We start from the raw sequence: 22,120 nt of genomic DNA on the forward strand, positions 1-22,120 counted from the left end.
AGGAGACAGATCTTTTCAAGTTAAGTGAGTCCGGTGCAGCAAGAAGGGAGGGGGAAGCATGAGGTATCTTAGTGGGTCCATGAGGCCTTGGGGGCCTGTTCCATCACTAGGCCCCCCATGACCTTCCCCGCCCTGAGATACCTCATGTGCACTTAACGAGCTGCGTGTGTCTTAACGAGCAAGGGAGTCATCTCCTTCGAGGTACGAGATTCACTCCCACAAGTTTTCGAGTTACGAGTGGAATGTGCAGGCTCTATTACACTTCTAACTCGAGGACTACCTATACTTAACTTGAGATAGTTCATATACCCTAGTTTATGTGGATTTTACTGATCTTATGCATTGCTGTTTCAGAGCTGATCTTTGGTTTATGAAATTTCTGCTTTTATAAAAATCCTTGTGGACTATCCCAAAGATGCTTTTTCCAAAAGGCAAATGGATTTTCTTTTTTTTCCTTTGAAAACATTTCACTTCTTATGTAAGAGAAGTGTTCTAACTTCAGTTAGAACTGAAGAAGCTTCTTGATGAGAAGCAAAACGTTTTCGAAGAAAAAACCAAGAATGTCCAGTTGTCTTTTGGAAAAAATACAACCATGACCTGGATGATTGAGAATCTCCATAGATACTCCTTGTATCTTTTCTAATCTAAAGAACTCCTGGATATGTATAATGAATTCCTAATGAATTGAGAGTGTGCCTAAGAATTTTATGCAATCTCACACTTTGTGCAAATAAAATATTAGGCTGTTGCTCTGCTTAAATCACCAATTGATGTAAAAGATGTATAACCTTTAATTACATCTGCACACTATAGGGAACAATAAGTAGTAGTGAGAAAACTACTATTAACACCATTGCTTTTTTGTTGCCATGTGTGGAATGCCAGTGCTCCTTAGAAATCTTTGCCCACAATATGTCCTATATAATTTTGTTGTCCTCTCAAGATGTTATCATGACCTTGACATCTAAGAACTTTTTTTTTAACTGTTCAACTTTGTGGATATTTTTTACTATTTACCTCTTCACTACCATAACAATCTATGGTATCACATTCAAGAGGCACCTTTCCTAGCATAGCTATTTGCTCCCTAGAAGCTTAGAACTATAGGGAGAATTTTTTTTCTTTTTCTTTTTTTAGTTCTTGTTGTAGCTCTGTATCTCACCCCCAGAGTTCACAGATGGACACCAACTTCTTGCCCAACAAAAAGACTTATTCAGGAAATTAGATAGTATTTTTAGCCAAACCAGATTCTTTCTTCAGCTTCAAAAGCAGCAAGTGGGGAACGCAGCCTACATCAGCGCAAGCTTTACAGAATGACCTCATTCAGACTATGGCATCTGTTGGAAGCAGAAACAACCATTTGTGATATCAGGAGATCCTGACTTTCCCTCTTGTTCTGGCAGCCGGTCCTTAGTAAACAAGAACAGGACTCTGTTTCCAAAATTGCATCTTAAAACATAGAACACTCACTATATGGATAAAAGTGGGTAGACTTTAGTGCCCAAGTTTCTAGTTTGTGGTTTGAGATTTAAAGAAACTGCAACTTTTCAGAAGTTTTCTCAGAGATTAAAATGGGTTAATAAGTAAAGGCAGTTTAACTTTACTGAATACATGACTTGCCTTGAACCCCTACCAATTGTTACACAACATTCCTGTGTGTAATCTGCAGTGGGATGGTGATAGATCAGTGATGGCGAACCTTTTAGAGACCGAGTGCACAAACTGTAACCCAAAACCCACTTATTTATCGCCGGGTGCCGGGTGGGCGTGGCCCACTGGGTGTGTGTGGATGTGGTAGTCATGGCAGATTGGGTAGGTGTGGCCAAGGTGGGCGTGATCACCTCAATGTTGCTCGTGGGGAGGGACGCCTGTGGGGGCCGGGCAGAGTTGGGGGAGATCCAGGGGGTCTCTGGCAGGTGGGGCAGTGGGCAGGAGGCTCGTCCTGTGGGGGGGAGGCGAGGCAGGGCGGGGGTGCTATTGTCACAGGGCAAGGTGAGGCAGGGACCGGGGTGGCTGCAGCCTGACACCATCAGCCCTGCACACAGAGACCAGCGAGCGCATGGGTGCTGGGATGCATCCAGCCATGTGGGACCTCGGCGAGTTAGCGGGCGGCTGGTTGAAGAGGGATGGTTGCCATCTCTGGGGCATGGCGAGAGTGCCCACAGAGAGGGCTCTGAGTGCCGCCTCTGGCACGCGTGCCATAAGTTCGCCACCCCTGTGATAGATATTCTAATACAATTCCAAGTTCTGATGTTATTTGTTTCTTTGTCTTCATAATTACTGTAGCACACTGGTACAATGCAAATGTTGTTATAAACAGATAATGATGCTGTTTTAAAAAAATGTTAAATGGCATTGCATTAGTTGTATTTTGTACTATCATTTTACTTTATTATTATTTTACTTTATAGCTTAACAAGGAGCATAAATATACCTTGAGTATCAAATCCTTGTGAGCATTGGCTTTTTTCTATTTTGTTGTTTTCCAAAATAAAAAAATAAGAACTTTTCATTTCAGATTTAACAGGACCATTTCTCTCTGATACATCCTTGGGGAGTTATAACTTGTTTACATTTAAAAAGTCTAAAATCAAGCCATGATTTCATATCCTGTTGTTATGCAATAATAGTTTCACTACATTCTGATTGTCCTTAGCTTGCTGTGGAGAATTGTGAGCCTTAAATATAGATATCTCTAATCTCTTCTTGGCAATACCCCCCCCCCCCCCACACACCCCTGGTGATTTTCAAATTATATATTCACAGTTAAAAATAGTGGGAATAGGAACGTGGATCTTATTATACCTATTGGATTACATGTGCCATCCCTCTCTTAATCCTTAAAATTTTTGTAGGCTAGGTCAAATCAAGGGCACTGTAACTTTCTTGAATTAAACACGATTGTCTACATTGAATGTGAACAGTATGTATTTTAGTCTTGATCTCCATCATCCTGTTTGTGATGAAATATTTTTGGATTAATTGATTGTATTTACAACCTAATCTACTAAACTGCTCCATTCTAATGGGAACTGCCTTAGGGTAGGAGTCTAGAGAGGGTGGCCAGTGGGTTGAGGTCAAAATGAGGTTAAACCATGTTAACACATACCAATACAACCCTCCATTGTTCTTTTTCTCTCTTGAGATTTTTTTCTCCCTAAATGGCTTGTATTGTCCAGGCCAAACAGCTTTACTTAGCTGTTTCCAGGAGTACTAGGGGGGATGGGATTCCACTGAAGAAACCAATTTAGAGCCATTAGCTTGGATTCAAGGGTGCTTTTTGTTTCTTATGGTTGGCTGTTGCAACAGCTAGTTTGGGAGTTGAATTCCCAGCTTGCTCAAAAGGTCTAGTAGTACATTCCTCTGTAAAGAGCCTGCTTGCCAAAGTGCTATATTCCCATTCTGACATAGTTTGATAATATCCTGTATGAATTTGGCAGACCCTAACCAGCCATTAGAGTAGAAACAAGCTGTTGTCTTCGATCATTCAACTGAATGCAAACTTCACTTAGAATCATGCACATGCAAATAAGTGACAAGCCTCAAAGCTCTTATTTATGCAATTTCCAGAATTCCATAGCATTTTTAAAAGATACATTAAAGCATTTTCTTGACAACAACAGAAATGGTTTGCCACTGCTGCTTCTGGGATTATTTACCTATATTTACACATTTCACTTTTATTGTTTTTCTTTTTTCTTTTTATTCCATTTTTATTATTTTTTATCATTAACTCAAGATAGCAAACATACCTAATACTCCTTCCTCCTCCTATTTTCCCCACAACAGCAATCCTGTGAGGTGGTAGGTTGAAAGAGATTGACTGGCTCAAAGTCACTCAGCTCACTTTCATGTCTGAGGCAAGACTAAAACTCAACAGTCTCCTGGTTTCTAGACTGATGTCTTAATCACTAGTCCAAAAAAGTGCATTAAGATTGATCTAAATTTATTAATTAAAGTGTAATTGCTTAAAAACATATCTAGAACTATATTGCAAGCAAATGCAATTTCTCCATGTCTGATTTTGGAATCCATTTTTGATGTAATTTATTTAATTTCAGTATAAATGATTATCAGAATTACAGATGGTAAGTACTGGTAACTGTCCGCCAGGAATTATCCAGGACCAAAGACAAGACACAGAAGAATGAAAGAAATAATGTAATCTACAAAATCAATTGTAACAATTGCAACCAATTCTACGTGGGACAAACATCACATCCATTAAAAACCAGGATCCAGGGACACTGGCTGGCAATCAAACGCCATGATCCCAAATCCTTAATCTCTACCTACACCGACACCAAACATCACCAGTTTGATTGGAGCAACATTAAAACCATCGGCCATGCTACCTGCCGCCACACTCATGAGTTCATCGAAGCCTGTCACTCCACAAACAATTTCATCAACAGATATATTGATCTACAATGAGCCTACGAATCCCTCAGAATCCAAATCAATCAGCCAACCAGAGACAGTACCGACCCTCAACCAAGCCACGCAAGCCCCCTCCCATCACAAGACCCATCACAAACCTCCCACTGATGACTCACACCTGACCCATCACAAGATCCTCACTTGACACACCCATACATGAAGTCCTTATAAACAGAAGAGTATTGACACAGACATCCCCTAAACTCCACTAAAGATGTTACCTAGCCTGCTAACGAAATGTCCGGAAACCAACCCACTATCAACTTCTGAAACGAACCTGGTTGGAGGCGTTTTTTTCATTCTGAGTTGCCACATAGATGTGCGGAGATGGGAAGTAGTATTGCTATTCGTGTCACTAGACAAACACCGAGCAGTCCCGTGGAACCAAGGTCATTCCCATAGGTGGAGGAAGGACCCGGTAAACCTCCTGGACTGTTACAATACATAGCGGAACCATCCCAGCCCTGGGAAGAAATCGCAATGGATTTTATCATTGAACTTCCTGAAAATAGCGGGAACTGTATGATTTGGACTGTCATCGACCTTTTTTAAAAGCACTTTATAGCCTGACCTATCCTGTTCGCCCCTCCGTTCAGAAACTAGCAAAACTGTTTTTGAAGCATATCTATCAGCTCCACAGAGCTCTGAGAAGAGTCATATCAGATTGGGGTGATCCAGTTCACTGCAAAGTTCTGGCGGGAGTTTGTGAAGCTGATTGGATTCACTCGGGGTCAGCTCGGCTTTTCATCCGACTACGAATGGAGCTGCTGAACAAGCGATCAATGGTGGAGCAATACTTGAGATGCTATGTTAACTATCAGCAAACTAACTGGGCAGACCTTCTGCCTTTTGCTGAAGTGGCATTACAACAATACTGTGCATAGCAGTACCGGTCTTACTCCCTTTAAAGTATCAACAAGCAGGGAATTTGTACCCATGCCAAAATACCCTCAGAAGCCCCCCCTCCTTACTGACACTAACCGAATGAGTAAACACACTGCAGAGCACTTGGGCAAATGTTAAACAAGCCTTGGAAAAAGCAGCAAAGATTTATAAGCAGCAGGCAGATAAGAGGCGATCTCCCGAGAGGCCATTTCATATAGGAGAGATGGTCTACCTCTCGACCAAATACTTAAGATTAAAATTGCCTTGTAAGAAGCTGGAACCCAAATTCATTGGTCCTTTTCCCATTGTAAAGATTATTAACCTTGTCATGGTTAAGTTAAAGCTCCCACAACTATTGGGGAAAATACATCCAGTTTTCCATTGCAGTTTGTTGAAACCAGTTACAGAGTCAACCTTGAGGCCAACACCTTGAACCACTCCAGAGACCAACATAGTGAATGGTGATACCCATTATGAAATAAAACAGATTCTTGACTCTAGATTGTACAAGGGGAAATTACAGTATCTAGTTCAATGGAAAGGCTACCCTTTGTCAGAAGCTACCTGGGTAAAGAATAGGAATATAAAGGCAGAAAGATTAATAAATAAATTTCATGACAAACATCTCCAAAAGTCTAGGGAACCATCAAAAGATTAGCATCACATTAATGTGTACTTATCTTATTATTTTGCAGGAACTCCTTTTCCTTTCGGGGGGGTCAGACCTTCAACTTTTGAAACGAACCTGGCTGAAGCCATCTTTTTCATTCTGCCACATAGATGGGGGGAAGTAGAATTGCTATTCGTGTCGCTAGACAAAACACTATGCAGTCCCGGGGGAACCAAGGTCATTCCCACAGGTGCAGGAAGGAGGAGTAAAGACGATTTGAGAATCCTGCCAATTGCTTTCATTGGGTAGTGTGATTTCTAGCATAATTGAGGGGAAGGGAGTGTTGCTTTTAGTTACTTCGAATCTCTAGGGAAATTTCAGAGTTGGTTTCACTTTTGACTATGCTGATATTATGTATCCAATAAATGTACTTTGAGGAAACTTCAAGCCTCGGAGTTCTGCTTTATGTGGTTTTATTAGTCGGAACCTTTGCACCTACAAGCTCGGAGAACGAACCTTCACCCTCATCCTACACCCAAGCTACAGATGTTTATTGCAAACTAAGAAATGTTAACTGCATTTCTTAATAGAAATGGGATTATGTTTATTATTAGTTAAGGGCTATTTTATTGGTTAATTGTGGTAATCATTGAGAGAATAAATGTTTTATGAAGAAAGGTGCATTCAGTAGCATGAACCATTTTCCAGTACTTAACATAATTGTTATTCAGGGTTCAGGTAGTGTGGTTTCTAGTAAGATAAAGATAGATCTATCATCTCTTTGCTGTTGTCTCGCTTGGATTGAAGGCTGCTGCATTTCAGATTATAATATTTTGTTGGGTTTTCAGAGAAGCAGAGTCCTTCAAGGAGCAAGGAAATGCATTTTATGCCAAAAAGGACTACAATGAAGCATACAACTACTATACAAAAGCCATAGGTGAGAATGAAAAGGAAAGGGATGGGAAGTCTGAAAACTGACCTTTGGGCACACCCAATTGTAGGTCATGAAGGCCTTTATTTCATTCAATTGGAAATGTCTCTATTCTGGTATGTATGAGCTGGCTCAGGTGGATAATTCTTTACAGCAGTCAAATCCAGCATTTTTAATGCAGAAAACCATATAAATGCATACAGAGTAAAGCTTTTCATGTATATCAGTATTTCAGTCTATGTTATATTCTCTGATTTAGGGCTGTTCTAGAGATACAGTATGGATCTAGTACTGTGTATCAAAATAAAAGCATTATTAATATTAAATAAAAAGTAAAACCTACTTTGTGGAGAGAACAAGTTCAAAATCTTGTAGAATAGCACATAGCTTTCTCTTTATCTTTTTGAAAATGCCTTCAAAAAGAAACATTTGATATATGGCAAGTGAGTTCTTTTCTGCTTCTAAATGAACACTATTTTCTTGTTTCATGTCCTCCAGATACATGTCCCAGCAATGCCAGTTATTATGGAAACCGTGCTGCCACTCTCATGATGTTAGGCAAATTTCGGGAGGCCCTGGGAGATGCTCAGCAATCAGTCAGAATGGACGATAGCTTTTTGAGGGTATGTGACTCATATGTGTAGTTCTCCTAATTCTCCACCACAGTGGCACGCTTTCATAATTTTCCTATCTTCTCAGGGACATCTAAGAGAGGGAAAGTGCCACCTATCTCTGGGGAATGCCATGGCTGCCAGTCGCTGCTTCCAACGAGTTCTAGAATTGGATCATAAAAATGCACAGGCAGAGCAAGAGGTAAGGTATTAAATACGGTTTATCTGAAGAACAGAATATTTGAGGTGCCAGGCTTGGATGATTGATCTGGTTCAGCAGCCCTTGTTTCACTGATAAATGTCTCAAGATATGTTGCACTGGGTTATATTGATTTAGTTAACACTTCTTTTGAATACCGAATTTAAGTTTTAAATTTCTTTTTGAATGTATATAGCTAATCCAGTCTTTCAGTTATACACAGTACATTAGTGAATTAAAAGGTTCGTCCCTTGTCCTGGCAATAAGTCTGTGAGAATAAGTGATACTGTTTCTCCAGCACTGGAGATGGAGGATCCACCCATGGGTAGTAGACTGTATTCCTGCCCAATCAGATCAAGTCAGCCAAAGTTGCCACGCCCGTCCTGGACCCTAGATCCCAGTCTTGACTTGATCTTGCCCATGGACGGACGTGTAACTCTGGCTCTTAGGCAGGTATAGTCTTGACTATTGGTGAATCCTCCACCTTCTTTGGCTATTTAGTTTAATTCGAGAAAATTGGGGAACTGTTAGAAAAAATTTTCCAAGCCTTCAATTGGGAGTAGGAACGTGATCAGATAGAAGGGGCTCCTTCTCCTTTCCCCCCCTCCCAGTATTGACACGATAGAAGGGGATCCTTCTCACCCCTCTCCTTTCCCAAGAAGGGGATCCTTCTCACCCCTCTCCTCTCCCAAGGAGGGGATCCTTCTCACCCCTCTCCTCTCCCAACATCTATTTGGATCCGTTCTCACCGGAGCTCGCGGCTGCGGCCCGGTGACGAACGGAGTGAAAAAACTTGCCTTGCAGCAAGCGAGGCTCGTTGCAGGCCCGTTTGGGATCGGCTACAAGCTCAGGGCCTTCCGAATCGGCACCTCGACTAAGGAGACGCGCGCGCGCCTTAAACCGTCGGGACCGTTTTGCCGTTCGAGAGACAGTTCGGAAGGTAGCCCTTTCACTAATCGCCGACAAACGGCCGGAGAAAGGGCGCGAGCGGCAAGGGAGACCTGCTGGCTCAAGGGACTGACGAACGGCCGTTCGTCCCCCATTTGCATATTAGGCGCGCCAGCGGGGGTTCCTTGCTCTTCGGAACTTCTTCCCTCAGGCATTGCAGCTCACCGTGAAAGGTTGATTCCAGCGCGCGCGGACGCCATTTTGGACCGCGCGACGAGGGAGATAGCCGGGGAAGCCTTGCAGCTCGTTCAGGGCTCATTACCATCACGCGCGGCCGCCATTTTGAACCGCGCGTCGAGGAAATTAGCCGGAGAACTATCAGTTCCGGAAGAAATAAAGGGCTTTCCCCGACTATATTTTACTCTCAGGGTTAAAATAGTCACTTACTTGGAAAAGGGGGGGGTTTGGCATTGCACAAAACGCCCAGTATTCAACAGGCCGCCATTCTGAGGTCCGGCCGCCATTTTGAGGACCTTCTCCGTCTGGAATCTCACCCCACATTATTAGCAGTTAGATCTAGCTTGTGATAGGGATCCTGAGCAGCCCTACAAAATTCCTCCTCAGATCCTCGTGTCTCCTAGTCTGCTTGCTTGCTATTTAAGGAACAAAGTCACTCCTTTCGTGACTGCTATTTGCCATTTGGCCAAGAGGATTCCAGGTGTTCCATCAGAGCATCTGTCCTTTTCCTCCTCAAATTAGGCCGGATTCCAGACATACTGATAGTGTGCCTGTCCTTTTCCAACCAATAATATTTTTTAGTGGGTTCCTAAAAGTACCTGGGTTCCATAGGTACCCACAGTGCGTGTGTCCTCACCCAGAGGTTGTACTCTCTAGATACCGGGGGGTCCCACTCGAGTCCCTGTGCTATCTGAGAATGGAGGCTACCAATCCTTCTTCAGAAGCCGCTGCGCCTCCTCTACCCACCTTATTGTCTGCCGCTCCACCCAGTCTGGAGGGTCCTGACATGCCTACTTCAAAAACCAAGGGCAGGTCTACGAACAAGACCTCCAAGAGGGCAGACAAACAAGCCAGCCGGAGACATCAGGCCCTCGAAAAGGAGTTTTCTAGAGCACAAAAGGCAGCTAGACTAGATCTCCCCCAAACCGAGGGATTAACATGCACTCTACCCTTGGGACCTCCCGCCTTTTCCCCGAGGGGATGGACTACGGGAGAACTCTCTCATTCACCCGTACCTCCTGCTCCGCGGCCTCATTACGGTCCTCCAGAGGCAACTTTCACCCCTACAGCTGCAGGCCTCCGACCTACGGAGTCTGTCCCCATGCCTTCGGAGGAGCGCCTGGCCTTCTTGATTGCGCAAGCAGTTGACAGCGCCTTGAACGCCAGGGCTATTCCGCCTAGACCTCCGATTGTGAATCCCATCCCTATACAGGGTCAGGATGAGGAGACTTATGAAGCACCTTCCTCACCATCGGAATCCTCGTACTCAGAGGGCCTATCCCTCCACGACCAGGGCACTGACCAAGGGTTTCCAATGTCTGAGGAGGAGGAGACTTCCCCTGATGCTCCGACATTCAGTGGCATGTTTAATCCTTCTGCTTTCGTCACTCTGCTCCGAAAGGTCGCAGCCACAGCCCACCAGGGATCTGAGCCTCCTTCAATGGCGGCCACTGTTTCCCCGGATCCGGAGTTAGATCCCAATTTTACTGAGCCAGTGGCGGCTCAGCATCGCATCCCATGCCCTCCCATGTTCATGACCGCTATACAAAAGCAATGGGCTTCTCCAGCTTCCCTCCCTCTGCCTAGCGCTACTGACAAGAGACTTTATCATGTAGCTAAGGAGCTGGAAGAGGCATTAGAGGTACTGACAGTGGATGAACCTTTCGGTCCACTGGTCTCTTCCACCGCCATACCCGGAGATGTATCGGAAGCCCTCAAAGCGGAGGACCGCAAGTCCGAACTCGCTTATCGTAAGACCCATCAGGCGGCGGCCTGGGCGATTAGAGCGGCTTCCTCCGCTTCATTCTTTAATAGATCCGCCCATCGCTGGCTCAAACAGCTTCAGGCCCGGACCCCAGCTGATGATGTCCGCTCTCACCAGGACCTAAGTAAAATGATAGCGGCCATGGAATATGCATCAGATGCATCCCTCCAAGCCACCAGGTTTGCCTCCAAGGCTATGGCATCCAGCGTCACGGGGAGGCGTATGCTTTGGCTGAAGCATTGGCGCGCCAACGTCAAATCAAAGTGGCGTCTGTCATCGGCCCCATACCAAGGAGGCAAACTGTTTGGTGCGGCCTTAGAACCGTACCTTACTTAAAATAAAGACAAGCGCAAGGTCCTCAACCACATTCTGAACAAGTCGGAGAAACGTAAAACCTTTTATCCCCGCAAACAGTCCTTTCGGCCTAACAACAGGTACACTTACACCCAGTCCTTCCAGCCTTTTCGCCCCTTTCCGGCCAGACAGGACAGGCAGGACAGGCAATACGACGGACAAACGGCTAAACCCAGGCAATTATTTCAGGGTAAGCGGCCCTTTCGGGGGAGCGGCCGTCCATTCCGGCGCTCCAAGTGACTCCCTGACGGTTATTCCCATAGGGGGCAGACTATCTCTCTTTGCCCACCAATGGGAGGCTACCAGCACGGACTCATGGGTGCTCAACACCATACGCAACGGCCTCTATCTGGAGTTCATCTCCGATCCCCCGAATCGCTTTATCTCTTGCCCTTACCCTCGAAATCGAATAAAGAGGAAGTTGATGGGCGACGCCGTCCAACACCTTCTGGACATACAGGCCATAGAACCGGTTCCGGTGGACCAGAGAGGTCGGGGATTTTACTCCATCCTCTTTGTCGTTCCCAAGACGTCGGGGGGATGGAGGGCCATCTTGGATCTCAAGGGTTTAAATTACCATCTTGTTTACCGCAAGTTCAAGATGCAGACGCTCCGATCCATCTTGGGAAGCGTAAGAAAAGGAGACTTCCTGACGTCCATCGATCTCACGGAAGCGTACCTTCACATCCCCATCTCTCTCGCCCACCGACGGTTTCTAAGGTTTGCTTACAAAGGTCACCATTACCAATACAGGGCCCTACCTTTTGGCCTTTCATCGGCTCCCAGGGTGTTTACCAAGATCCTAGCGGTTCTGGCAGCTCACTTACGGATGGTTCCGGTCAGGGTCCAATGTTACTTGGACGACATCCTGATCCAGTCATCTTCCATCCAGTCCGCCAAGACGGATTTAGCATTGGTAGTGAGCGTGCTCCAGGACCATGGGTTCTCGGTAAACTTCCTCAAGAGTCACATGATCCCCACAACAAAACTGTTACATCTGGGAGCCATAATAGACACTTTGCAATGCAAGGTGTACTTATCTCAGGAACGCCGGGACAACCTGAGGAACTCAGTCCTCCAGGTACGCAGGGGACGCACGGCGTCCTTGCTCACCCTTTCCAAATTATTGGGTCAAATGATATCGACCATAGCCATTGTCCCGTGGTCCAGACTCCACTCCAGGGAACTACAGCGGTTCCTGCTACCCTTTCAGAGGCAGAACCTCAGTGCCTCCAATCAAAGGGTGCGACTCCCCCCTCAGGTAGTGCGGTCCCTCGGATGGTGGCTGTCACCAGCCACCCTCAAGGGGTCACTGTTCAAAGAACCGGGCCGAACACTGCTGACGACCGACGCCAGCCTGTTTGGCTGGGGTGCGCACCTTCGATCGCAGTGGGCCCAGGGTCGTTGGTCCCATTCGGACCTTCGGCATGACATCAACTGGTTGGAGTTGCGGGCCATTCATTTAGCTCTCCGACATTTTCATGCTCTGGTAAGGAGGCGACACGTCCTTGTCCTCACGGACAACGTGACTGCCAAGGCTCATGTGAACAGGCAAGGGGGCACCCGTTCACGAGCTCTATTGACCGAGTCACTGTTGTTGGGATCCTGGGCAGAACACAACCTGGCCTCCATCAAGGCCGACCACATTTCGGGGAAGGAGAACACTCAAGCCGACAGGTTGAGCAGGGCCAACATAGACCACTCGGAATGGCGCCTCCATCCGAGGGTGTTCAAGGAGGTTTGTCACCGTTTCGGCCGCCCACTAGTGGATCTCTTCGCGTCCCCGGCCAACACACAATTACACCAGTTCTTCTCCTGGTTCCCCTCTCAGGGGGCGGAACAGATCGATGCGCTTCGGTCCCCATAGCCCCCGGGTCTCCTCTATGCCTTCCCGCCGCTCCCTCTGATCCCGGCGGTGGTTCGCAAAATCCTCCAAGAGGGTGCGGAGGTACTTCTCATTGCTCCTTATTGGCCACGGAGACCCTGGTTCGCCGATCTTATGAGCCTATCCATCACGAACCCATGGCGGATTCCCCCGGACAGAGTCTCACTCAGTCAGGGGGCCATCCTCCATCAGGATCCCCAATGGCTCCAGTTAGCCGTTTGGCGCTTGAGCGGTCTTGCTTGTCAAGACAGCTCTGTTCCACAGGGGTGATCAACATCATTCAAGCATCTCGTCGTCCCTCCACTAACCGAATTTACGAGTCCACATGGCGGAATTTCCAATCCTGGTGCTCCAGGAAGCAGTTGTCACTTGCTCAACTCACTATTCCCCATGTTTTGGAATATCTTTTGGAGGGTCTGGAGAGGGAACTAGCCCCGAACACATTACGCAGGCAGGTAGCTGCTCTATCCACAGTTCTATCTTGCGACTCTGTAGAGTCGTTAGGGCATCATCCCTTGATCAGATCTTTCCTCAAGGGAGCGGCGAACACCAGGCCGCCCACGGTACATAGGTACCCGTCCTGGGAATTGCCACGGGTACTTCTGGCCTTGACAAGGCCGCCTTTCGAACCCTTGAGATCGTGCGACTTTCAACACCTTGCCCACAAGGTGGCCTTTTTAGTGGCAATCACGTTGGCTCGACGTATCTCCGAGCTGGCGGCGCTCTCGGTCCGCAAGGATCTGTGTTGTTTCCGCTCAGACAGGGTGATCCTTCGTCTCGATCCCACTTTCATACCGAAGGTAAATTCACCATTTCATAAGACCCAGGACATTGTACTCCCGGACTTTTGTCCGAACCCTTCGTGCGCCCTGGAGCGGCAATGGCATAGCTTAGATGTCCGCAGGGCGCTCAGTTATTATATCTCACGGACAGCGGACTTCCGCAAATCGGAGGCCCTGTTCGTATCTTCCCACCCTTCTTCCAAGAGTCGGAAGGTTTCCTCGTCCACAATAGGCAGGTGGATCAGAAAGTGCATCGCCGGGGCATATCAAGCTGATTCATTGCCGGTTCCAAAAGGTGTCACGGCCCATTCCACCAGGAGCGCTTCTACCTCTGCGGCCTGGGATACTCAGCCGTCCATAGAGGATATCTGCAGAGCGGCCACTTGGTCCTCGCCTTCTCCATTTATTCGACATTATAGAATTGATAAATTCGCTTCCGCGGAGGCCTCTTTCGGTAGGAGGGTCCTCCAACAGGTACTTCATCAAAATGCCACACCGGACCAGTCTGTTTCCCACCCTAAGGGACAGTAGGCTTTGGTATGTCCCATGGGTGGATCCTCCATCTCCAGTGCTGGAGAAGGGGCGTTGTCTTACCTGAACGCCTTTTCTCAGTACGGAGATGGAGGATCCACCTTCCCTCCCTATCTCTTCTGGGGCAGTTGTTACCTAGGACAGTTAGTTTATGAGCCAGTACGTCCTATGTCAGTCAATGGCTTCACTCGCGTCAAGACTGGGATCTAGGGTCCAGGACGGGCGTGGCAACTTTGGCTGACTTGATCTGATTGGGCAGGAATACAGTCTACTACCCATGGGTGGATCCTCCATCTCCGTGCTGAGAAAAGGCGTTCAGGTAAGACAACGCCCCATCTCTACCAGTCTTTGCTTGGTGAGAAAACTTCCTTTTTCTTTTATATACAGAATTTCTGGATTTTCTTTAAAACCCCTCATGTTCTTACTGGAACAATGCTTGTTCTTAAACCACTTCTCCAAATGATTAAAAGCTAATGTACACAATGTATGTACATGACACAATAAAATTTTGTTATTAAGGATAAAATCTACAAGATGATCCCTCCTCTGGTGTGAATTGTTCCATTTTTTCCTTCCATTTGCCTTAAGTGCACAGTATTGATCTTAATGACAGTTAATACAATTAGCATGTTATATTAACCAGGTTTTTGAAATTATCTGAATTTATTTAAATGCTAAAAACCAACATCTGTTGCTCAATCACAGTTTTTTTTTTTAAATGATGGGTGGTTTTGACAGATAAGAGACACTTTCAGTTTTAGCCATGTTTCAGAACTTGCTCCAAATTTTGCCCCTTTTATATCTATAAATCAGAAACTACTTGAGTTTAAGACAAAGGGGGAAGATCTTTTGGCAGCACTTATGCTTTATCACTGGAGAAGGGCCTATTGCTGGGAAAGATTGAGGGCAATAGAAGAAGGGGACGACAGAGAATGAGGTGGCTGGATGGAGTCACTGAAGCAGTAGGCGTGAACTCCAGAAGATGGTAGAGGACAGGAAGGCCTGGAGGAACATTGTCCATGGGGTCGCGATGGGTCGGATACGACTTTGCAACTAACAACACCAATGCTTTATCTGTTGGGCTTAGTCCGATATTTAAAAATCCCATTCTCAGTAGATTGCTCATGATATCCTTGAGGTTGGAAAACACAGTTTGAGGACCCATGTTGTATTATCATGCTGACTCCTTTAAATATGGGATGTAAATGCTTTTGTAAAGAGTTGCTTTGCAGAGAAGCATAACTCTTAGAGTCCTCCAGCAGTGTGTATATTATAGAGGACAGAAATTTTGCCCACAAGTGCTGTAGCATATCTTAAATATTGCCTGAATATATTCAGGAACATCAGAAGTCATGTATGCTAGAAACCTGATTCTTAATCACATATCCTGAAGATATCCTGGGTATAAGACTTTGTGCATCCTGTATTAGCCTGTATTATTAAGATTGTGTTGAAAAGTGATGATTAAATGTTGTTTATCAAAACAGAGGTATCATTATGAAGTTCAAATAAATATAACATTTAAAACATTAGACTCCCCAGTGTTGCTATCTATCAGATACATTGAGCTCTACTTGCTCTCAGAATTCTGGCTAATAGCTGATTGAGAATCCTGTGAATTCATTCAGTAGTGAAATGCCTGATGCCTTTCATACAGTTAATATTTACTAATCTGATATGATAACTTCTCTTCCAGCTTAAGAGTGCCAAAACTGTTCTAGAATATGAGAAAATTGCTGAAGTTGACTTTGAAAAACGGGACTTCCGAAAGGTGATAAAGATTGATTGATGTGTATGTATGTGTGTGGAATGAGGTGGGGAGGGAGGGAGGGAGAAAACTTTTTTTTAATTTTGCCTAGTTGGGGCCATGAGACTCCTTTCTTTCTTGCTCTCACATTTACTTAATCTCATCCTTTTCATAAATGGGAAACAGGTTTGTTTGTTTTTTCAGACCACAATCTCCCTCTCTTTTTTTGTCTCTTCTGAGTAATATTTTTTCTTAATTGCTCTTCAGCAAGATGGTATTGTTGCTTAGCCCCACTCTTTCAATGTTAAGTCCTCTGTCTGACCTAGTGAATTCTTACTATGCTGCTTTCTAATTGCTAAGAGCAGCTGGTTCACCAGAGACAATCAGAAGTTTGTCTTAAGGAAGAAATCTGCCTTGTCTTAAGCAAGCTCTATCTAGGCTTCTCTGTCCCTTATGCAGTATCAAACATGTCCCTTGTTTCTGGAGAAGAAGCTCCTCCTTTTTGTGGCTCCATCATCTGGAGTGTCTCTGCACTTTCCACAGCACCCAGTGGTGATGTCACCAGTGAGAAGAATTGGGGGAAGGGAATTTGAGAATCCAGCTGAGCCTCAAACCAACAATGTCCTCTTCATATACAGCTGAGAGACCATGAGAACACTCACTGAGGCCTGAAATTTGGGTTCATCATTTGCATTGTAGCTGCTGCTTCATTGAAGCCACTTTTAACATTTTCAGTTTCTTAAGTTTCTAGTGCAGTATTTCTCAAAATTTCTGCAATCACAGGACACTAAATAAACATTCAGAAAAATGAGAGGACCATTTCATTAAATAACACACATTTTCATTTTTAAGAGCAGAGGAATTGACACTTTCAGATGAATAAGATAAAATTGGTGGTTGCTTTTGTGTATGCCTTCTCATCTTTTCCATTCTTAAATGTTTTTAAAATGAAATTTATAGCAGAAAAAGTATTTACAGTACCTTTTGAGTTGTCTTATATGTCCCATGCCATAATAACAATTTTTAGCACAAATTTGCTGAGAAATTATATTCAGTAGAAATCTGAATTCTGAGAGCTTAGGGGCAAGTGGATCTTCAGCTCAATGAACTCCCATTTTTCTCATCATTATCTACCCCATCAATGCATTTCTTTTGGGTTGCTTGAGTGGTGACATAATTCCACTTAGCAGGACATATGCAAATTCATTATGGGTAATTAACTTAAGATCAATTCACTATTATCCATTTTCTGAATGTTGATATTTACGTTTTCCCTTGAATTATGCTTATATTTCAGTGAATCAAGTTTCTTCAGTGATTCAAAAATCATTTTACTGCTGGGGGGAAGTGGGGACTAATATAGTGAACAAGCTGTCTCTGTGAAGGGAAGCAGGACTGTGACAAGTGAGCAGGCTTGTCCCATGAACAGAGAAGCTGTGACAGATAAACTAGTGGACTTATGCGGACTCAATTCTAGCACTCATTACTTCTTTGGAAATAATGGAGAAGGTACCATCCCCTTTTATTTAGAAAAGCTTTTACCCCAGAATACAGAAGTATGCAAAATAGATACTGATGTATTATTAAGCCATATCTGTCCTGGTCACATAGAAGTTGGGGCAAAGGCATCTAGTTTAAAGACTGAAAATGGTCTAGATGAAGAGTGTGGAAAATAGATAGTAATCTATAGCTTTTTTTTCTTATTCCCCCCCCCCCCCCATGCCAGGAGAAATATTCCGAAAGAAGAACTTCTAAATAGCAAAGATTTATCTACTATTATCTATTGTCCATATTCATGTTTTGCATCTTTAGGTAGTACTCACAACCCCCCTCCCCCATTTTGTGATTGTGGCATACTTGGGTTTAGGTTTATTTTGCTCTCAAAACAAATTCCACCCAATAATTTCTATGAATAAAGACTGTGTGCTTCACCTGTTAGTACTTCTGGAAATGACTACGTGCATATTTTCAACCGAGCATCATTTACAAAATAAAGAAATTCTTATGCTCTTCCAAGAGTAATTAATAGATGGGAGGTTATGGTTGCATATTGGAAAGGCTTGATTCATGTAATTTTCCACAGGAATATCCTGAAGATCAGACCTGCAGAAAAGCCTCCCCTTACCTGTTTTTGGGGGGTGGATTTCCCACTGCTGCTAGGTAGAAAAAATAGAAAAAATCAGGTATTACGTGTGAATGGCCTTAATCAATGACTAGTAGCAGTTTAGTTACTTGGGGGGGAGGGGGTATTTGTGCTTCTTAAACTTCTCTATATGCTCTCATAAAAAGGTTCACAAGATTTTTGGGAGAGGCTGAGCTTTGGTGTTTGAAAATTAGTACCATTTCAAAGCCTTAGGCTAACTTGCAAAAGATATGCATCCTGTGCAAAAGACCCTTTATGCAGATCTATAAGTATTCTTATTTTATAATCTGTAAAATAAATCAGATTTCAAACTTACTGTGGTATGTTCCTCCCTTGTCAACATTGACCATAGTAACCAATATTGTGGTATGCTACCCCTGAACATATTGACTCTTATTTAGTTATTAGGACCAAAAGCTGCTGAGAGATACATACATTATCCATATGCTTTATGAATTATGAGTTAAATGGAAAAGATACTAATTTTTGCCTATCCTGAATTTGATTTCAGAGCAGAACTCCCAACTATTACAGATATTCAGGTTGCACGCATATCTTCAGCAGGCATAGAGTTGCCTTCAAACCAATATCTGAGTTTTTGTGTTCTGTTTTTTTTCTTTTCTCTTTTGTGTCTATTTCCTAGGTTGTCTTTTGTATGGATCGTGCTCTAGAATTTGCCCCTGCCTGTCACCGGTTCAAAATCCTAAAAGCAGAATGTTTAGCTTTGCTAGGTCGCTATTCTGAAGCCCAGTCTGTTATAAGGTAAGAACTATAACAGATTTGATGGGAAAGCCTATATGTATAAATAATAATGTAGTTAACACTGAGGGCAATAGCTCATGTTCCTGACTCTAACAAAAAGACTGGAACTCTGCTTTTGCATTATCTAGTATTGAGAAGACACATTGGCACCCAAAACAATTTTTATTTCTTTAAATTACAGTGGAATCTATGTTTGTTTTTGCTTTTTTCATTTTTGCAAAAACCACGGTTTTTAAAAATATTTAAAAACCGGGATATATTGTGAAAAGAAAGAGATGGGAAAGGAGAGGAATGGAAATCAAATGAACTAATGGAATGGTCCTCAAGTAATTTTAGGAGAATCAAACAAGGATACGAATAAAGGTACTGAGAAATAAATTCAACTTCTTGTTCAGAAATGCACAGTCACAGAAAAAGAGAGTGTGAGTCACAGCTAACTTTGGCATAACACTCTGCTCTTTCCTGTTAAGCTGAATTTCCAGAAGACCCACAAAGACAGGATAAGGACAACTTCAATCCTGCCTGAACAAGTTCACTATTCTAATCATTCCATTCTGCATCAGGTTCAGAATTTATAGCAAATTGGAGAAATTAGTGTTTAATGAAAAATGAACAATGAACAATTAGTGTGTATAACTGACTAAAACATTTTTAGTTCTGAGGTATCTTTGTGTCCACAGGACCCCCAGCAGAAAGCAAAATAAAATGCAATAGGAGCCTTCAAAAATTGTTAAGTACACCACCCCAAAGTAGTTATGTGAGATGGGCTATACAAATGTGATTATAAATAAAAATGCTCATGTGTATACTTGTTTTGAAATTGACAGAAGGGAGCTGGAATGGAAATGGTCCACTAGAATAAAAGCAAAAAAAAGACCAGTGTCAGGAATTAGAGAAAAAGAAAGACAGTGGACAGCTAGAAAGGATGCTGTCCTTGCCTGGAAACTGCAGAAGTGAGGCATCACATATTGATTTGAAATACATATTTGTTATGCTACAAGTTCTTTACAGTATTGGTGTCTTGGTTTGAGAGTAAGAATGTACCCAGCTCTGTTTTTGTCCTGTGATTTTTTTCCCCCTCCTCCTGCGCTCTGTATTTAGCGACATCTTGCGAATAGATGCAACAAATGCTGATGCTCTCTATGTCCGAGGGCTTTGCCTTTACTATGAGGACTGCATCGAGAAGGCTGTGCAGTTCTTCGTCCAGGCACTAAAAATGGCTCCTGACCACGATAAAGCCTGCCTTGCCTGCCGTGTAAGCATCAAAAGAAATGCTGGGGAGATGTATGGGTTTTATGACAGGCCTGGGTGGGGTGTGGCTTTTAAAATCTTGCTGATTCAGAACTCCAATGTTCAGTGATGAAGGATGCTACTAGTTACAGCATCCTAAGAGTTGCTAAAAATGTTTTAAATAAATACTTAAAAGATGCAGAGGTTCAACTCTGACTTACCCGAATTTTTTCAGAATGCTCCCAGGAATTACTTTAGAAATCCTAAATTTCACGCCATATTCAAGGGACGATAGATGGTGGTAGCAATTAGAAATCTCCTTTTGCTATTACATTATTAAAGCATGTGCTAAATTAAGTATTTTCAAACTGAGTAGAGAAGAAGAAATGCTGTCATCTGAATAATAATCTCTTTTCTTCCAAATATTATGAATTGCTTCATATTACACAACTTTGATAATGTATTGAGATGTGCCCAAAACATTTCTCTCTATTTGCTAGATCCTGAGATTGGGAATTGAGTAATTCTTCAATAGAAATATTTATGCGAGTTAGCCAACTAAGATTTGCTAAGACAGCCTAAGGTTTTTTTTTTAATTACTCAAAGACTTTCATTATCTTTTGACCCACTTCTTCCTTCAGAATGCCAAAGCACTGAAAGCAAAGAAAGATGATGGTAACAAGGCTTTCAAGGAAGGGAATTACAAGCTGGCCTTTACACTTTATACAGAGGCTCTAGCAATAGATCCAAACAACAGGAAAACCAATGCCAAACTCTATTGTAATCGTGGAACTGTTAATTCCAAAGTAAGTGCCCAGGTAGAGTCTTTTTTTTTTTAGATCAGGAATCTCTGAAGCCTTCTAACACAGTTTTAAATGTGGGAGACATTACCTCAGATCTCTCCTTATTGCAATGTGTAATACAAAAGGGCTTGAAGAATTCTTTTGACCTTCAATTGTAAAAGATCATGAAGGTCACATTGGAAGCAGTCATCTCACCACTGAAACCTGAAATATCAAACATGAGAAATTGTTCGGAATAGCAATGCCTCTATGTTTGCTTATTTATTTAAATCCTTACAAATCTTATTATATGTCAGAGTTGAACCACAGTGGTGCCAATAGTGTTTGTTCTAGCTGATCTCTGGATTTACAAGTACTGTATCTGAGTGATTTGGGTTTAGCTCAAAAGCAATTTGATTACTAATAAATGTGGAAAGTGGAGATAGGGTCTCTTTAATTTTTAACTCTGCTGTTGTTGTGCTATGTTTGATGCTGAAACTGAGTAGCACAATGTGATCTTTTTGAGTTAAGCAAGCGGTAATTTTAAAAACCTGAAAAATATTTTGGAGATTAACAGAATTGGTGAAATAAGAATAAAATCAGAAAGTCATTCTACAAACACTCAAGGATACAAAGAAAATCACTAAGCATAGAAGACATTATCTTTTTTTGCCTCTTGCATTTTAAAGCTCCCCAAAATTATCAAGTGCTTAATTCATTTGGCTGTTCATTTCTGCAGCACTGGGAACAGCAGGAAAAATATAATAGCCATTGTAATCTGTTCCAGCAAATAAAATCTCTGATAAGAACAAATGCTGATAATTTTGCAAATGAGGTCAAGATGAATATTTCCTTGAATTAGCTTAAATAGCTGCCAACCATCCACATATATGTTTTCTAGAATGTGCTACATTTGGATGACCTCTTCAATATTTCATTCTTCTTTTAGGAAACAATACTTTTTAAGGTTTGCACTGTGCAACCGTATTATGATTTTGTTATTCCAAATTGTTTAGTTTTTCTTTTTGAAGAGCCAATAATACCTCACAGCAAGAATTTGAAGCAAAACAGATTATAGAGCAGCCAAATCCACCTTGTCCCACTGATTGTGTAGGGCTATGAGAATTATGTGAATTACATGAATTTGATGATGATGATGATGATGATAATAATAATAATAGAAATTTAAGTTGAGCAATTGTGGAGGAAGAAATCAGTAGTTGTACCAATAGTAATAGGAGCCTTTGGAGCAATAGCCAAAGGATTGCCTAGATACTTGGAAATTTTGAACTTATCAGACTTGAATATTCTGACATTGCAAAAAACAACCTTACTTGG

The 22,120-nt window shown here is 43.1% G+C and overlaps 1 protein-coding gene across 3 annotated transcripts in view; it reads left to right on the top strand.

Moving 5' to 3' along the window:
* Positions 1-22,120, top strand: part of DNAJC7 (DnaJ heat shock protein family (Hsp40) member C7) — a 42,199-nt gene that overhangs the window by 7,228 nt on the left and 12,851 nt on the right. Inside the window, exons 2-8 of one of the 3 annotated variants that reach the window (XM_015832219.1) lie at positions 6,784-6,872; positions 7,365-7,489; positions 7,566-7,679; positions 15,815-15,889; positions 18,652-18,770; positions 19,872-20,025; positions 20,642-20,818. In XM_015832219.1, coding sequence (XP_015687705.1) covers positions 6,784-6,872; positions 7,365-7,489; positions 7,566-7,679; positions 15,815-15,889; positions 18,652-18,770; positions 19,872-20,025; positions 20,642-20,818 — 853 coding nt within the window. The remainder of the gene's footprint in view (positions 1-6,783; positions 6,873-7,364; positions 7,490-7,565; positions 7,680-15,814; positions 15,890-18,651; positions 18,771-19,871; positions 20,026-20,641; positions 20,819-22,120) is intronic. The other 2 variants (XM_015832220.1, XM_015832221.1) reach the window with 2 other exon arrangements.

The sequence above is a fragment of the Protobothrops mucrosquamatus genome, unplaced genomic scaffold, assembly GCF_001527695.2.
Source record: "Protobothrops mucrosquamatus isolate PMUCROS unplaced genomic scaffold, P.Mucros_1.0 scaffold1, whole genome shotgun sequence".
Taxonomy (NCBI): domain Eukaryota; kingdom Metazoa; phylum Chordata; class Lepidosauria; order Squamata; family Viperidae; genus Protobothrops; species Protobothrops mucrosquamatus.